General features: G+C 51.6%; 1 protein-coding gene and 1 long non-coding RNA gene across 7 annotated transcripts in view; one reads left to right on the top strand and one right to left on the bottom strand.

The window, feature by feature from the left end:
• The window catches only part of LOC101918014 (uncharacterized), a 31,004-nt gene extending 14,157 nt beyond the window's left edge, over positions 1–16,847 (bottom strand). Inside the window, exons 1-2 of one of the 5 annotated variants that reach the window (XM_055794007.1) lie at positions 16,551–16,847; positions 6,416–7,269 (exon numbers count right to left, since the gene is read on the bottom strand). In XM_055794007.1, the coding sequence (XP_055649982.1) occupies positions 6,416–7,269; positions 16,551–16,599 (903 nt within the window). In that variant the 5' untranslated portion in view covers positions 16,600–16,847. The other 4 variants (XM_055794013.1, XM_055794022.1, XM_055794017.1 and 1 more) reach the window with 4 other exon arrangements.
• Positions 263–6,294, top strand: LOC129783706 (uncharacterized). Of its 2 annotated transcripts, XR_008745538.1 has the most exons (4): positions 263–822; positions 998–1,125; positions 2,350–2,464; positions 6,085–6,294. It is a non-coding gene; the product is annotated as an uncharacterized LOC129783706 (long non-coding RNA). The 2 variants fall into 2 exon arrangements; XR_008745537.1 differs by having other exon boundaries at positions 2,350–6,294.
• Positions 16,848–17,249: the final 402 nt, after the last annotated feature.

Raw genomic sequence — 17,249 nt, 5'->3', positions numbered from 1 at the left:
GTGCTGCAGACAGGCAGTTCTGTGGCAGAGGAAAATCAGCGGTGCTTCCCAGCCTCCTGCTCAGCACCTCGCCGCTCCTGGCCCCCAGGCTTCCCTGAGCACAGCGAGCATCCTCTCCCGTGCCGCCGGCGGGCTCTGAACGTGCTGCTCACACACACATGCAGGGCTCGCTTCCACCTTGGCGCTGCCTGCTGATGTGCATGTGATATCAGTAAGTAAAATAAGCCTCAATATTTACAAAAGCAGCGCTCTAAGTTTATCTTACTTCAAAAAATAAGTTCTCTCTACAAAAGCAGGAAGCTTGCTCTGTCTCCTTTCCCACAACAATCTGCATTTTTGGGGAAATGCCAGCCTTGGGACTCTTCCTGTCTTTTCATTATGACAGAAAGCTCATGGTGTGTTCAAAAATAATCAACATTAGGATTTACTTCTTTTTAAACAACTGATGATACAAAGTTGTTTATAAACAGGTATTATTATGTCCAGATGCTTTTGCGTCTGAGGTTGGGACAGAGGTCACATGAAATCACATGAAAACCGGTGATGACTCCGAGCCAACCCGTCATTAACATTCATGATTTTTATTTTCCTCTCGGGCAGAGCCTGCAGGAGCGGTGGCAAGACAAAGGCTACTCAGCCATAAAACCGAGCCCTTAGCGTGTCTGTGCGGTGGGAAGGGGCACAGCCCCAGGACCCGCAGGGGGAACAAAGCCTACATGGTGTCTGCTGGGAAAAGCTTGAATCAAAAGCACTATAACCGATACATCTGAAAGCATCCAGGGATTTGGGGCTGCCCAGCTTCGGAAGCGTGACTTGCAGAAGGTATGTGAGTATTGGCTTCTGAAACTGGGCAGTTTTGAGCTGCCACAAAATGAGTAGTCATTTTTTTTACGCTGACCCAAAATAGGTAGTCAGAAGTTCCTCATTATCCTGGGAAACACAGCCTTTGTGCTACCACACCCTCTTTCTTCACGTTTAACAATCCCCTTTCTGCCAGTTTGCTGTTGCAGTGGCGGATGGAATGTCTGTATTGCCCTAACGAGACACTAAGCCAAATCCAACCCGTTGTAGCTGCAGAAACAGAGGGGAAGACTACAAGGGACAGAGGAGCTCTTGGAAAAGAGGGTAAAGTAAAACATGCGTCCGTAACCTCAGGGCTGGGGAGAAAGCACAAAGCATTTGAGTGTGACCTCTTTCTGTTAGAACCCCTCCTTTGGTTCCGTGTTTTTCCTGCGCTTGATATTTTAAGTTCCTGATGAGTATTTGCAGCTGCTAGGGTTACAGGGAGCGGGGGGAGAAGGGACAGTGGCCCTGATCTCCAGTGCTCTGTGTCCAGGGCTTAAACAAAGGTGTGTTTGGGGCAGGCATGAAGAAAATCTGGCTTTTAGCAAAAGTTAGAGAGAACCTCCAACTCCTGAGCATAGATACAGGCCTTCAGAAAATGAGAGGGACAAGATGTTGAGCAGTTGCTCCCTGCCTTGAGGCAAGGTGGATTTACCCCTGTAGAGGACCTAAACCAGATAGAGGTTGGACTTGATACAGTTCACAGCCAGCCTTCAGAAGCAGGCAGTCTGGGCTATTTAATAGGAAATTATTTTGCACTTTATTGAAGTGATCCCAGCCAGCACAAATGAGGAAAAGGCAAATCAGGCACAGCCTCTGGCGCCTGCCCATCCTGGCAGGACCAGCTGCCTCTGCAGGCAGCAGGCAAAAGGGGGAAAGCCTTCAAGGGGGATGCTTCACCTTGCTTGCCCTGCCACAAGGCCCATTAGCTTCAGGATGGCTCAGATATGGCAGGCGTTAAACACTAAAAAAATGTGTAATTTAGCTGATTGCCCCCAAAAGGAGAGGGTGTCTCTAGGGACCCTTCCAGGGCTTTCTTTTCCATGGACTGGAGATACCTAACCAGCCCTCACTGTCTTCTAAGGTCATGCCAAGTGCTGCGTAGAACCTGGTCTGTCATGTTCATTCTGGTCTAAATATTTTCCTCTCAGCAGTTTTAAGCCAGCAGTGGAGGGTGAGCAACCATAGGAAAACCGCAAACATTTTCCAGGATGATTCTCTTCCAGCCTCTGTCCTCCCCGCCAAAGCTTCCCAAAACATTCACTTAACGGGACTGAAATGTTTCCTGTTCCCCACACGGGGGTTGCCCAGTAGTGTTAGAACAAAAGCCACGTGCCCATTTTTGAGTCGATGAAGCCTACGAAGAAGGAAAACCATCTCACCCACTTGTTTGAAGGTGAAGATGCGAAGGATCAGACTGACACAATTTTTGAATCAGATGGTTAAAGTTGCACTATGAAGTACCAACATAATGCATAAATAATGCCAGGTTTTCCTTTTGGGTAGATCAGGCTGAGCCAGACCCACTGCTGGAAGGAGAGGAACCCAAGGCTTGCCGAGTCACTCCCGTTACGGTTTAGCCCCTGCAGAGCTGTGGTGCCCTACGCCGCCGTACAGCCAGGTAACTGAAGGGCTTTCTGCCCGGTGGGTGCTCGTCTGGTGGAGTTCTGGGAACAGGGTTCAGTACATGGGTCCCTGCTCAGCTTCCGACAAACCATCACTGTTGTGCTGCCCCACAGATTTCCTAGGAAACTTAAAAATACAGGATCAGCATCTGCACTGGGAGCTCTGGCTTATCCAGAGCCCTCCAGTCACTGTTCTGACTGGGGTAAACCAACAGTTTTCCCCTGCAGCCACCAGTAGCGGTGGTGTGAGCATGTCCCCCCGTGCACGTGCCATCGTGCTCAGCCCCTGAGCACTGCAGAGGTCTGAAGGGCGGCAGGAGCTGCAAGACGGGCGGTTGCTTTCAAGCCTCTCGTCCAACTGAGGCATAATCAAAGCTGCATTTCTGATCATCTAACCAGTGCTTTGTCCCATGCATTCCTGCCATTACTCTGATGCATGCAATGGGCTTTTCTTCAGCTGGGATCAATGAAAATCTGCCCTGAGCTGGGCCTGGCAGCAGGAGCTGAGGGTGACGGGTGGCACTAGGTTGCAGGCAAAGCTCCTCTTTGTTCAGGCAAGAGCTCACCGATGTTTCTTGCAATGTCATAGGTTTCTGTGCTTTGTGCAATGCTCCTCACTTGCGGACAGGTCTGAGTTATACCCTGCTCCACGCTCCCACAGATCCCTCGCTGCCCACTCCCGCCGTGTTAGCACGGCCAGTACGGAGGCAGCGTGGTCCCTAATGGCAAACCCTGGTCACACACTCATGGGGCTTGGAGCAACTGCTGGGTGACGCCACAGGCAGAGCGGGAAGCATTTGTCACTGGAAGCTGACAGCACCAAAAGGCTTGTGAATAACAGGAAAGAGGGGGATCATGCTGTATATTTCTGACGGCTCCACCCGGCTGTCCAGGAGGGGCTGTGCTTGCTGATAGCTTCTAGTTTCCTCCAAGCAGCACGCACAGGCTATGGGCTGATGGCCACAGGTTGCCCCATACCTCCCCCGAACCGTGCCGCTCTCCGCAGAGAAGTATTTTGACTACTTCAGCCCAGGATAATTAGCGCTGCATCAGTAATGGGGGGGGGGATTCATTTCATGATGATGATGCTTCCACCCTCTCTCTTCTTCTAGGGGTATGGGCTGGCTTTAAATGCAAACTTCACAAAGCGTGAGGGAATGTTTGCACAGCAAAAGCATCAAAAGCTAGCATCTTCAAACTGACCCCAAACATTTAATTTGGCTTAAAAGGAAATGCTTTTATTTAGGCTTCAAAGTTCTTTCACTTGTTGTTTGACAGCTTCCACTTTCTTTCATCTTTCTAAATGTAGGCAAATTTCAAAACAACAACAGTTCAAAACAAAAGATCAGAAAGCTTTGTCTGAGAAACGCCAGGCTGAAATGATTCCATCTAGATTTCCACCGAAGCCATTCACTGAATGAATCCAAATGGTCAAACTTTTGGTCACTTCCAGTTTCTTTTTTTTGGTGTTTTCCCTCCTGCAGCCTCAGCTGGGAGGGTGCGGAGGGCCATGCTTGGCCAGTGCTGGCAGCCTGAGTTGCTGGGCTGTGCCGCTGAGCACCATGCTGGCACTGGGCTGTGCCGCTGAGCACCGTGCTGGCACTGCTGCAGCCAGTGGGCTGGGGACACGCAGCTGGTCCCCTCTCGCTTGGAAGCTGCATTCCCCAAACCAGCCGCAGAACTGAGGATGCTGTCAGTTATAATTAAATAATGCTCTCACCTGGTGTCAAATTAAGCCGGCATAAGCACTCTTGCATCTCTATTGACATGGACTTAATGATGCAACAAAACAATTTGGTTTGCTGTGTTCCTTGCTGAGCAGAGTGGGAATGCTCTGCGCTGGCCTGCTACCTTTCAGATTACACTGGTTGCATTTCCAGGGGTATCTGAGCCCTTCAGATGACATCAGGCTGGACAAGAGATTGGCCCCTATGTACCACATTGTCTCTTGGACACGTGAGAGCCACAGAGTAAGCCTGGAGCAGAGCCTCCTCACTGCGGGGAGCCAGGCGCATCCCTCAGCCATGGACATCTGGGCATCCCTTCCGAGCGGGTCCCACCTCCGTTGCAGGACAGTGAGGGCAGGCCAGCCTTGCACAGGCTGGGCAAGGGCAGAAGACTCTGCAGCGGCAGCCGTGGGCATCCCTTGCCCCCATCAGCCTGGGTGCTACCTGGCATCCTGGCAGCTGGAAGAGGTGCTGGTCTATGGCTACAGCAGCCTGGAGGTGCTGTGTGAAGAGGGGCAAGCTTCCCCAGCATCTAGGTCACAGCTGTATTTATACAGCTCAAAAAACAAAGAAAGAAAAGTGCTCTGGGGCACAGAGCTTTAGCACTCAGCCAGCAAGGATATTAAAAAGAAGGGGAGATAAGCTCCCAAGAACTTCGTTTCCTCTTCACCTTCTTTCTAATTTATTCCCTTGTTTATTTAAATGCTCTGCTTTGGGGAGGCTCCATTTCACAAATGATTTAAAGGAATTTCATGGGCAGCCAGAGCTGTCAGACAAGACCAAGCTGGCTGCAAACCCTCTGGAGTGTGACAGAGAATTTAGGTAACTTTATTTTATAAAATCTCCTTGCGGTCAAACTCTCCTGCTCTGGTCCTTTTCTGAACTCTCTGCCAAAAGGCCAGGGCGCTGACTGTTTGAGGACTGTGCAAAATAGACATCCATCTTCCGCTGTATGTGAGACAGCTGGGGGGAGAGGCTGCTCTGCGGGATCGTGCCTCACTTGTACGGGCTCGACAGGCAAAGTTAGCAGAAGTGGGCGATGGCTGACCTTCCTCATTGCTTGGGAGGGTCTGGCATGCTGGGGAGGAATGATGGTTCAGGGCCTGGGCAGAGAGGTCACGGTGAAATTATCTGCACAGCAGACAGCACTTCTCACTTGGCTTCCTCCCACCCATCTCCCTTTCCGATCCATCACTGTTACCGCAACGAATGCCCTGAACAGAAATCCCCGTTGTGCACCATCGGATGTTTTTGCTGTGTGACCCTTTCCGCCTAGTCTGCCCTTCTCCAGCCCTTTGCTCATGGGGCTCCTTGGCCCATCTCTCTGTCATGAATCACCTCTCCAGTTAGGTCTTTCCTTGGTGCGGGAGCCACTGCAGTGGGCAGGCAAGGCAGTGACCTGTCTGCATGCTGGTAGCCCAGGGCTTTGGGCAATGTGCTGGGGTGAGTGCTTGCCAGCATCCACTACAGGAGAAGGTGCACAGAAGGGCTTTTCATCCTCCTGTCAGTGGCACAGTGTATCCAGCAAGCAGAAAAAAGAGGGAGTCTGGAGCGGGACAAGCTGCTGAAAATATGCCTTTGCAGTTTTGTTCCATCACAGCTGCACTGGCGAGGTAAGATGGGAGCTCCGATCCAGCCCGGCAAGGATTTGGATCTGTGCATTAGCTCCCTGCTCACTCGTTATTTGACAAAGCTGACTGGAGAGGACAGGACAGGCCTGGACAGAAACGAGCCACCCCTTAGACAAGTTCTTTCCACATTCTGGTGCCCCGATGGCAGTCCAGCAGTTCCCAGGAACAGGAATAACTCGACCTTGAGAAGAAAACAATGTTCTGCCCCCCATCCCGTGTGTCAGACAACAATGACTAACTTCACAACCTTCATTTTAGGACCAGAATTGAGCCCGTCCTCTAATCTGGGGCTTTTTGAAACATCAGATCTCCATGAGCCATTAGCCATCCTCACCCAGACTGGATATATGTGAACTGCTTCAGGATTTAACTGCTATGAAAAGAGCTCTTAAAAACCGCTTGCCATGATTTGCTGCTTACAACAACAGTTGCAGGGGAGATTCTCTAACTCACTGGGATGTGTCCCAGCTCCTGGAGATTCTCTAACTCACTGGGATGTGTCCCAGCTCCTGACAACCCACAGGACTCAGACCCTGACTGAGGTATTTGGACAGGCCTGGCTCTAAGCTTCAGTTTAGGTGTTTCTTACCTCGCTCAGTCTACAGCATTCATCCATGTATTCATCCAGACTGTCGCTTGTGGGGTACTTCTTCAGCTGATGGCCGTGGATCTGAAGGTCTTGCATGCTGCCAAAGTTCTCTGGGAAGCTGTCAGCAACTGTCTTTGGCTCTTCTATGGGACCTGGGGTGGGAAGAGTGCTTTCCCTGGGAAGGTCCGTCTCTGGGGTGGACTCCTTTTCCAGAGATTGCCTTTCGCTCTGGTCAGAATGTTCATTGGGACTTTCTTCTTGAGGGATGCTGAGGTCTTCAGGGGAAGCTGCAGGACCCTGCACGGCATCTGCCTCCTGGCTGTAGTACTCAGCTTGCTGTTGGCTCTCTGGATCTTGGTGGCTGACTTTCCTGGCGTGCTCCTTATGCGTTCTCATCATCAGATGGTCAATTTCTGGGGAAGAAGAGGTGCTCAGCACACCCGAGTCACAAAATGAGTCTCTGCTGTGAAGCACAAAGCTCTTCTCTGAACCCGTCGGCGTTGAGGGAGAATTGGCCCCACTTGGCAATTCAACCCCCGAGTCCTCGGATTCGAATTTGGAGAACCTGTGAAGTCGGCACTTGGACTCAAAGGCGCTGAGGTCAGGCAGCGTGGCTACGCAGTCTGTGCCTGCCAGCCCATCGGCACAGTCAGGGTCTGCCGGGGCGGCTGCCGCCTTCGGGGTCCCCTGGCGGGCCAGTGGCGGGCTGGCACCGGGGAGCTGGGGCTCTTCCCTGCAGGCTGGGCCAGCGGAAGCCTCTGGGATCAACCCGGGGTTTTGGATTCCTTCATTGCTCAGTATCTTCATGTGTGTCAGCACGACTTTGTCCTCGGCAGGTGGGCTCTTCTTACCTGCTTAAAAGAAAAGAAGTAGAAGGTCACAAGAGGCTGCAAACCCCAGTGTCTAGCACAACCCCTGAGGGGTGGAAGTGTAAGCCCCCTGTAGTAAGGTGGTGGAGAGGGAGAGCCCTAATGTGGTTTTTTAGGGAGCTATATGAAGCTCTCTCGCAGGCTCTGCTACAACACATGTGTTGTTTCGCAGCCCCAGAGTCCTTCGGGGGGAGTCATCAATGCAGACAGAGTTCTGATTTCACAGGTAGGCAGAAAACAAAACGTTAGCCAGGTAAGTTTTTGGTGATTACCTGTGCCCAGGCACAGAGAAGTATGTGTGCTTTCAGCACGACAGGCCTTAATTTAAGTCTAAAATATTTCCTCTGATTAAATGTATTCCACACCAGCAGCAAAAAGGGTGAAACAAAATCTATCTTTCTGCAGGCTTAAGTGAATTCTGGGTCGCAACAGGCAATTTGCGAGCTGTTTGGTATTCTCTGCACTGTTCTCTGCACACACACAGGTGACAAAAAGCAAATGCTGATAGGAAAAGCAAACGAGGCACTGTAGGTCTTCTTCACTCCCTGTATGGTTTTAGCTATGAAGTAATTCCTTTAAATGAGCCCTTACCTGCCTCGTAAAGAGAAAGGAGAAGGGGGCAGCTTTGTGAGCTTTTTTCACACGTGGACAAAGATGACTTGTTTTCACATCACAATTATTTCAGAGGGTGATGTGGCAGAACAGCCTCTGTATGAAAGACTGATCTACAGGAGCTGAAGATCTGCCCCCAGGTTTTCTTACTGTTTTTCTGAATCTTATATTTCACAGTGCGGGCTTCTGGTTCACGGCGATGGTATGAGAGCCAGGGTGAAAGCCCAGCATCCACCCTTTAGCAAGCTGCAAATCTCAGCTCCAAATACAACTGTTTGTGTATTTATATATATATACACACATATACATATGGGGCCGGCAACTGCTGCAGTACAAGACTTCAGTTCCTTTGGTATCTTTTCCATTAGTGCCTGACCCAGAGCACCTCAGAGGGCTACAGTACATACACTTTTCAGGATATCTTACTTCCTACTTCACTTCCTCTCATTCCCCTCTCCTACTTCCTTCCTTTTTGCTTGATACCAAACCAGCAGCTGCTTCACAAACTCGCTCCCCGTAAGGTAATTATCCCTAAGGAGGCAGGGCAGGCCGGGACCCCCACCGTCCGGCGGGAGGGCAGGGGTTGCTGCATGCACAGCCCTCCTTCGCCACAGCCCAGACAGCTCCCCGTCCAGAAAGGACTTGTTTCCCCCCTTCCCTCCTCCAGCCTGCTTCCCACAGCATCCACAGGCAAGGGAGGCTTTCACCCATTAAGGGCCCGAGCTGGCTACCACACAGATCATTTTCTACTTTATTTAAACCCCTTCTATTTGATCCTGAAAATTTCTTGGGATACCACTGAATTGTGCCCTTTCCTGCTCACAGACAGCCATAGAGTTCATATTTTACCCTGGATTTCCATGAAGGGCTGTCAGCAATAAATAATCCCATCTGATGGGCTCTTTGTGGCACTTGGGCACACACAGTGCTTATAACCCCTCACAGACAACTGTGTTTATCGCATACAGAGCTGTACCCACCTCTGTGGCAGGACGCACAGGCATCGCCCCACTGGGAAGGGCCACATGTGGGATGGTCAGTACCAGACCATCAGCAATGCAACACCAGTACCTCACTGGGCTAGGGGACAGGAGAAAGCCATCGCCCAGGGGAATGCCACAGGCAAGCTCATCAGGGGCTTCTGCTCTTGGAGCAAGTGTGACAGCCTCCGAGCTGAGGACAGGGAGCGGGGAGCCTGCTTTGCAGCTCTGGGCACAGCCAAACACCACCTGTAAGAGGGAGCTTGGTGCCAGGTCTTGGGAGGAGGAGGTGGATCTGAATCGTGACTGATTTGGAATGAAAAGGGTCTACCTGTTCAGCTGCAAACATCTCTTGCCAGTGAGAGGCAAAGTGTTGTATCTGCATGAAAAATGAAAGGCTAACGTTAAGGCTCTTCTGGTGGCGTCACCACCCCAGACGGCACAACGAAACCACCGAGCATCAGGGGGAGAGCAAATGTGTTGCTGCACCTTCTCCTTAAGAACAGATCCTACCACTGCCACTCTTACCAGGAATTGCTACATGCAATGGTGGTTCCTTCCCGAAGACTCTGATTGCCTTCCCTAATTAATCATGCCATGCTTTCCTTTGACTGGAGATCCTCTCACTGTCTCTCAATCTGCCTCTCTTTTCTTGCTTAACCGGTTTCACCCTGGCCTACACAAATATTTCTTTGTCTGAAATCAGGAAGCAGCATATTAAAATGAGGTCTTGCTACTTACAGAAGGAGATGTCAGAGACTTCAACTCCTGTCTTTTATGACTGCAAAAGCTACAATTTGTACCAGAAAGTTTGGCTGGGCTAGAAAACATGAAAAATGAGATGAAATCTCTGACCCTCCACATGAGGATCCCCTCAATGTCACCAACTCCAGTGCAGAGCAAGGTCTGTGCTTTGGACAACATGGTCCTTTGCTCTTCCTATCCTGTGGTCAGCAGTGACATTGCATGGTTTCACAATTTCTTGTTTATGTGTTCCAGGCTGCAGCCCATTGATCTCAGCAGTGGCAGGTCCTCGTACCCACAGTGTCGGAACATTTCTGATTTATCCTCCCAATGCCTTGTGATGATGTGAGATGTTATCATCCCTCTACCACAAGTTCAGAATAGATGCAAAGGGCGGCAGGATTTTGCAACACACTTGGGCACCTCATCCTCATTCACTCAGTGATACTTTCCCATGGTCATCTGTGCTACAGTGGGGAGATGCCTCATGATTAAGGCAGTGACCTGAAACTCAAGTTTTTCTTGCTGCACTTCACTGACAGAACAGTCTCTTCTTCCTCCCTGTTGCCTGGGTAATGGCGTCTAAACCATGGAGCTTCCAAGCAGACTGTTTCTGCTACGCATCTTGGAAGGAACACGCAAATACACTCAGCTCTTTCAAGCACATTGCCAACACACACCAGAATGGTGCAATTAAAGCTCATCTGTGCCATTACAAAAAAAACCACAAACCCAAAAAACCCCAACAACCCCCACCCCCACCAAACCTGACCCTCAGCTGCTATAAATTAGCTCATTAGCAGGGCCCTTGATGGAGCAGTGTCAGCTGGTTCTGGTTGAGGGTTTGGCTGCCAGTGTTTTGCAGGTTGATAGCAGAGCAATGTGGGCAGGATGGGCTTTTGCCAGGTGCTGGAGGAGCGTGCTGCAGGGCTATGGTTACAAGCCCATGTGGAGGCTTCTGAAAGGAGGCGTGAGGAGCTTCAGAGAGCTGAATGGCAGCATTAAGGTGGGTGAGATGTATTTACTTGTGCTGGAGATCAGCCACGTTTGATAATGCTGCTCCTGGGAAAACAGCCATGATTTGTTTTTGTTGGGTTTGTTTGTTTGTTTCCTTTCCCCTGGGCTGGTTTTCCACACCCCTTCTGGGGTGAGGGTAAGTAAGGTATGGAAGGATGCTGCTTTCAGGCAGCAGGGGAGGGGACGGAGCTGTGTGTGTGTGCTTAGGGACTGGTATCACTGCCTGCAGCATCATCAGCAATGTGTGCCCAGGCCAGATGTTGTCTGGGGTTAACTCATGCTCCCTGCTTAGCAGCCCCCCAAAGGGCTGCCTGGCTCTGCGATCACACTGAGCAGGGTTCCTGGGCTGTAACAGAAGGCTGTAGCTGATGGTGACTTGATTATGTGTGACCTTTGGCAAGTTGCTGGACTTCCTGTGCCTGTACAGCTGGAGATTAAGACTGCTTCCCATCCCACAGGGAGGTGGGAACAGCGACCTAGCTAATATCTGAAGGTAATTAGTAGGGAGTAAAAGGAATTTATGTTTCCCAGCTAAGTATCTAGAACTTTGCTTTGCTTTGTTTCCAGACTGCTTTCTAGGATACTTCTCTGTTGGCAGTTAGCAAAGCCTAGCAGAGAAACTTCAACCCTTCGGAGGTGAATACTCTCCTGTCAGCTCCTGTCCCCAGGCTTTCCTTTCCTTTCCTTGCAGTTTGAAGTCTGAGTGTTGTGTTCCTGTTTATAATGCCTAGCAGCTGCCAGTGCTCAACCTGGTGCGATGCTATAGAGGTTCCTGACCTGAGGAAGGAGAGCAGATATCTAAATGTGAAAATGCTTTCAAGCAGTTTCTTTATCCTAAGTCGCATGCAAGAGATGTGCTCAAACAACTCATTCCCAGGCAGAACTCCTAGGCATTCCCAGCCCTGCCAAGGCCCAACTCCTGCAAAAACTCCCACTTTTCTAGTAAAGGAGCCAACATCTATATTTAAATTACCATGCTCCAAAGCATTGAAATCCAGGTCCTTTTTTTACTTTTTTGTATCTACGCCTGTGGCTCAAAGGCATGTATCACTGGCAATTCCTTCAGTGTAAGCCCTGTTAAGCCCTCCTACATCCCCGAGAGGGGTCCTTGGTCTCTGATGCACTGACTCGAGTATCTTCATGGTCTTCTGATGCATCTGGCTAACAGAAGGGCTCGTGGTGGGAAGGGGCTGGGCTGGCAGTGGGATGAGTGCTGCCAGTAGCAGTACAGAGCTATACCGTCCAGCACAGCCCCATGCCGCTCTCCTCCCTTCTGGTCTGCACCCACCCACCTTCTCAAAATGTTCATCCTCATCTCTGTTAAACACGTGCGCAATGGCTGGCCCAACAGGAGCTAAAGCTTTGCTTGTCTCCATCTGCTGCTGTGTTACAAAGGATAGCACTGTATAGAATAAATGTATAGGATAAACAAAAGATAAAATTTCCAACTGTAGTGTGCCATGGGAACAGAGCACCAGAAATAAAGGGCAACACCAATGCCTTGGGTTGCTGCAGGGATTTTGCACAGCTGCCCTGCAAAGGAAGACCAAAGCCAAACCCCATCATTCCGACCAGCTGCTTAGCCCTGAGCACAGGAGCACGATGCATGTGCAGAGCCCCAGGAAAGGTTTGTCAGCATCCTGCGGAGGACCAGCACAGCCTGCCTGGTGACTCCTCTCTAGCTCCGGCTGTGCCGAGCGTTAAATCCTGTGCAACGCAGGACAGGTCCTATGGTGCGGCTGTGGCCTCCTAGTAGCAGACAGAGATGCTCGTCAGCTTTTGAAGAATCATTAGGGAGCAGAGACTGGGGAGCTGAAGTCAAACTCATGACCTAGAAATGAAAGGCTCTCCCACTCCCATTCAGTCCTTGCATTCCCTCATTTTCCTTCCTTCCTTTACAAAAAAAAGCCTCCCTTTAGTCCTGCTGCTCCAACATGTTCTCTACCACCGCTGGCAGTACAGCCCAGGTATTATTTCCCTTTCCCTGCGAAGAGGGGACTTTATTTTTTTTCCCTCGCCAGCGATGAGGTCTCAATTTCCTAGCATTTGAGAGAAAAGGGGTCACTTCCTTTCTGAAACAATAGGCATTTTTTGCTGCTGACTCTTCCCCCACATGTGGGGAGGGCTGGGGCTGTGCTGGCACCCCCTGCTCGGCACCAGCCACCCCCATGCTGGAGCCACACTACCTTCCTAGCGGGGCAGTGGCTGTCCCCTGCAGAGCCCTGCGGCACACGGAGCCCAGCGCTCAAGGGAAGGACTGGATTACTCTTACGCTGCCAAAAAACTCCAACCAGAACAACCCAACAAACAAGCAAACCCCATCAAGCACTACCAACTGACCATATGGCAAGGAAATCTGTCTCCATGGAGCTTTGCCGTGGGGTGAGGATCTTCCCACTGTTAAAGACCTGGTCCCAGTCCTGATGATGGCAGGGGTGCTGCTTGGTACCAAGCTTCTGCAGATAACCTGCCCTCCCAAGGCTGTTCCAGCAAAGCTACTCTGTGAGCACAGCCCAGCCTGAGCAAGGGCTTCTCCGGAGCTGTTAGGACAATCACAAGCCTGAGCATTTCTAAGGGGAGCTTACAGAAAGGTCTTGCACCAGTTACAACCTCTGTCTACAAAAGCAGAAACTTGTGCAGGCTTGAAAAATCACTGCTATAGAAATGTGTGTGTTTGGGGGGGGGGGTTTGGTGTGTGGTTTTGTTGGGGTTTTTTTGTTTGGTTTTTTTTTTTACTGGAATTGTGACTGAACAAGTCATGTTTGCAGAGGAACACGCTCCCATGTGGTAACTGAATATTTGCTTGATAGACCCAATCCTCAATATTTCAATTCGCCCACTGAAATGCATGTGGATTTCATGGGAGTATATATATAGTTTGATTTGCTTGAAATGTTGAATGCAAAGGAACAATTATGACACAGCTGAGATCTCTGACAGCCCTCGAACAAAAAGCACAAAGTTCTTGGGTGGTTTTCCTCCAAGGTGCTCTCCCAGACTTTTAGTTATAAGTGTATGAAGTTCCTCCAGATGATAGTTTGGTAATATATAATGTGGCCAGAAATGTTATAGATCCCCCATAGCCGCAGCTAGCAATGATAAATCCATATAAAACAGATGCTGAGAGAAAGATAATAGGGTTCAAGGACTGACTGAAGAGGCATTCTTTGTCTTAATACCTACATTTTAGAAGAGGAGGAGATACTTATAGCTCTCTTCAGGCATTTGAGGCAGAATGAGAGGGAGCTTCTTTACTGGTGGCAACAGTTGGGTGAACTAAAGAGGAAATGGGTTTCCAAGTACAGAGGTCACTTGACACTTCTACAACTTGCTTCTAGTCATTCCAAGTGACCCACAAAGTTTTGGAAACAGAGCGATGGGTCTGACAGATGAGTGACCTCTGGCAGGTGGTCCCTGGGCACAGCAGGTCCCCGCAGACCACCTGTTTTACCGGTGGTGCTCGCGCAGGCTGGCAGCCACCAGTTTTTGGACCTAACACCTGACCATGTGTATAGTGCCAGATAAACTTTTTTTCTGCATTTAGCCTGCAACTTACTACTTTAGATGTATAGCCCAGTGGGAAAACGAGGCCAAGGATAAGTATGGTGCACAAGGCTCTGTGCCAGAGTCCTCCCTGCTCTGCAGCGTACCCACTCCTGGGGTGGGGGGTTCAGCTCCCACAGGCATCCCTGGTGCTTGTTTGTGAGACTTTGCCAGGGTGATGACAGCTCTCCCTAAAGACCTGCAAATCCTTCTTGGAAATTTCCATGTGCTCATTCAGAAGAAAGGTTCAAAACCTTAAAGTAAATGGTGCTTTCACAAGCAGCCCTGTATAACAGCAAAAGATTATTTGGCACACAGCTCACTAACGTGGCTGAGCCGAAAATGAAAACAGATATACCACACCTTGGCCAAAACTGTCTAGTTCAGGAGATCCTTCCTTGCACATCTGACTTGCAGGCTGCCTTGTATCCTTAAGGAGTATTCAGCCAGAAACCAGGAGACAGGAGGCCCTTTGCAAGGATGGAACTTGCCCCCCAGGGATGACAGGTATGTAGTCATTCAGGTTTTATTGCCTATAATAAGCTTGGATAAACAACTGTTCAGTAGTCCCACAGACCAAAGCCATTAAGACCCCAGTGCTTCAACTGAAGGCAGAGGAACTCTGAAAGGTCACTGTTAACCCATCCTCCATGTGCAGTCACTGCTGTCCCTAGGCAAAACCCCAGCGCTGCTCCTGCTCTGAGGACGGAGCAGTGGGTGGGTGTAACCATACTCTTTGGTATGTCTGAAGTCTTTTATGGTCACAATGAGAGCGGTGACAATTTTTGGGTTAGTTGCTCTTACTGCAGCCACATGGGGACCGTGGTGAGATGATGATGAGGAGGAGGTGGCGATGCAAGGCTCTGTAGCTGTAGTAAGCTGAACTTGCTGATACAAGAGGTCCTGCCACCCTGATACTTCTGTTCTAACAGCCCCCGCAAGGAGGGGAGAAGATCCAGCCTACACCCCTGTTACTTAGCTGCCATTCTAAAGAAAGAACAAAAAAAGTTTTGTTCTGTTTACATTCTGAGGCTGCATTTGGAGACGCAGCTCTGAAGTCCCTGCCACAAAGCTTGCAAGAAGCAGCATACTCTTGGCTTTTTGAGTAGAAATGGGGTCCAAACCAGGATGCAAATAATATTTGGTGCCTCTTTGTAGCTGAGGTAATGAGGGAGCGCTGTCCCTGTTTCGTATTTGGAGAAGTTGTAGCGGAATCTCTGTTTGATCAGTGCTCCACGTGGTAAGTCTGTTCCCCCCCCCCCCAAAGCTTCCACCTGCCCCTGACAGTACTTCTGTGTCTGGGTGATGAGGGATGCTTCCCAGTGGAAGAGCAAGCTTCCTTTCCCCTCCTAACCCTGCCGTCAGACCTGCACTATGTAGCCTGGGGGACACAAGTTCACGCTCAAATTACATCCAGAGCAAAAAGAAAAAGAGCAATTTCCACTGCCCTGTAAAAGGGCATCTCTTCGCGCCTAGTGCTGATGCTGGAGTGCTCTCGCAGCAGCGCTGCCCCAGAGCCCTTCGCGTCCCTGGGCAAAACCTGCAGCCCCCAGCCGAGCCCGGGCAGGGCAACGCGCTGCGCCAGCTCGGGCACCTCGGGGGGCTCCAGCTCCCCCCAGACCCCAGCAGGCCCCCCAGCGCAGGGGAGCAGGGCAGTCGTGTGTGTGTCGTGTGTCGTCCCCCCCCCCCAGCGGTGGGTGCCCGTGGCGGCTCGGGCTGCGGCAGCGCAGCGCTGCAGGGAGGCGGGAGCTCCGGGTGGGCTGCCGGGACCCCAGTAGCCACCGCCGTGCCCCGCAAGCCGGCGCCGGCAGCGATGCTAACGGCGAGGGGAAACCGCCGCCTCCAGCGCGGCTGAAGGGGGAACGGGTGCGCTAGGGGCTCCGCTTCCCCGGGGCCGAGATCCCCGGGCCCGCCGCGCTGCCTGGGGATAAACCATCCCGGACCCGCTGCGCCGCTCGCTCTGCGCAGCGCCGGGGAGTGCGGGGCGCGGCCCGCCCGGGGGCACCCAGCGTGGTCCCAGACCCGGGGCAGCAGCTGCTGGGGGGCGGCGGACCCGCCTGGAGCGCGGGGCTGTGCGGGTGCGAGGCGGGCGGTGCGGGGGTGGCAGCCTCCGCGCGCCCGGACCCCCCGCGCTCCCGTACCTCCTGCCCCCCTCCTCCCCTCGCAAGCCGTTTCCACGCCGAAAAAAGCCAAATAACCCCCGTCTGAAGCGGCGAGCAGCACCCTCCCCTCCGCGCTTACCTGCGTGCGGGCAGAGGCAGCCGGCGAGCAGCGAGCGCAGCATGGGGGCGGGCGGCCGCGCAGCGCTGCGCGGCCCTAAGTACCGCCTGCGCGGCCGGGGGGGGCGCGGGGGGGGTGCGGCGGACTCACCTCTCCGGCCGGCCGCGGCCAGCCTGAAGCTGCGGTGCCAGGCGAACATCCCGGCGGCGGCCGCCCTCAGGGGCGGGCAGGGGCGCGGGCTGCCATCGCGGCCCCCCCGCGGCGCGGCCGGGCTGCCGGGGCGGCAGGCCCCCCTCGGGGCGGCGGGCAGGGGCCCGGCCAGCGCGCCCTTACGAAGGGAGCCGTGCGGCGGAATGCATCTCCTACGGCTGATAAGCCGGGGAGGCTGGAGGGGCCCGGATTACCTTTGCAACCCCCGGAGGAGCGGGGGGAGAAGGGAAAAGGGACGGGGGAGAAGAAAAAGAAAAATATTTCAGCGCTTGCATAATGTCAATAAACAACCCCCCTCTCAAGTGGCAGGAAAGGAAAGGCTGGAATGTTTTGGGTGGGGAGGAGGGAGTAGAGTGGGCTTGGTGGATTTTTTTTCGTTTTTTTCTTTTTTTGTTGTTTTTTTCCTCTCTTTTTCTTCCTTTTCTTTTTTCTTCCTTTTCTTTTTTCTTCCTTTTCTTTTTTCTTCCTTTTCTTTTTTCTTCCTTTTCTTTTTTCTTCCTTTTCTTTTTTCTTCCTTTTCTTTTTTCTTCCTTTTCTTTTTTCTTCCTTTTCTTTTTTCTTCCTTCCTCCTCTTTCTTCCCCCTCTTCTTTTTTTTTCTCGCTCTTCTTTTTTCCCTTTTCTTTTTTTTTTCCTCTTTA

Source organism: Falco peregrinus, chromosome 1 (assembly GCF_023634155.1).
Source record: "Falco peregrinus isolate bFalPer1 chromosome 1, bFalPer1.pri, whole genome shotgun sequence".
Lineage (NCBI taxonomy): Eukaryota > Metazoa > Chordata > Aves > Falconiformes > Falconidae > Falco > Falco peregrinus.
This window is presented reverse-complemented; position numbering and strand designations above follow the sequence as displayed.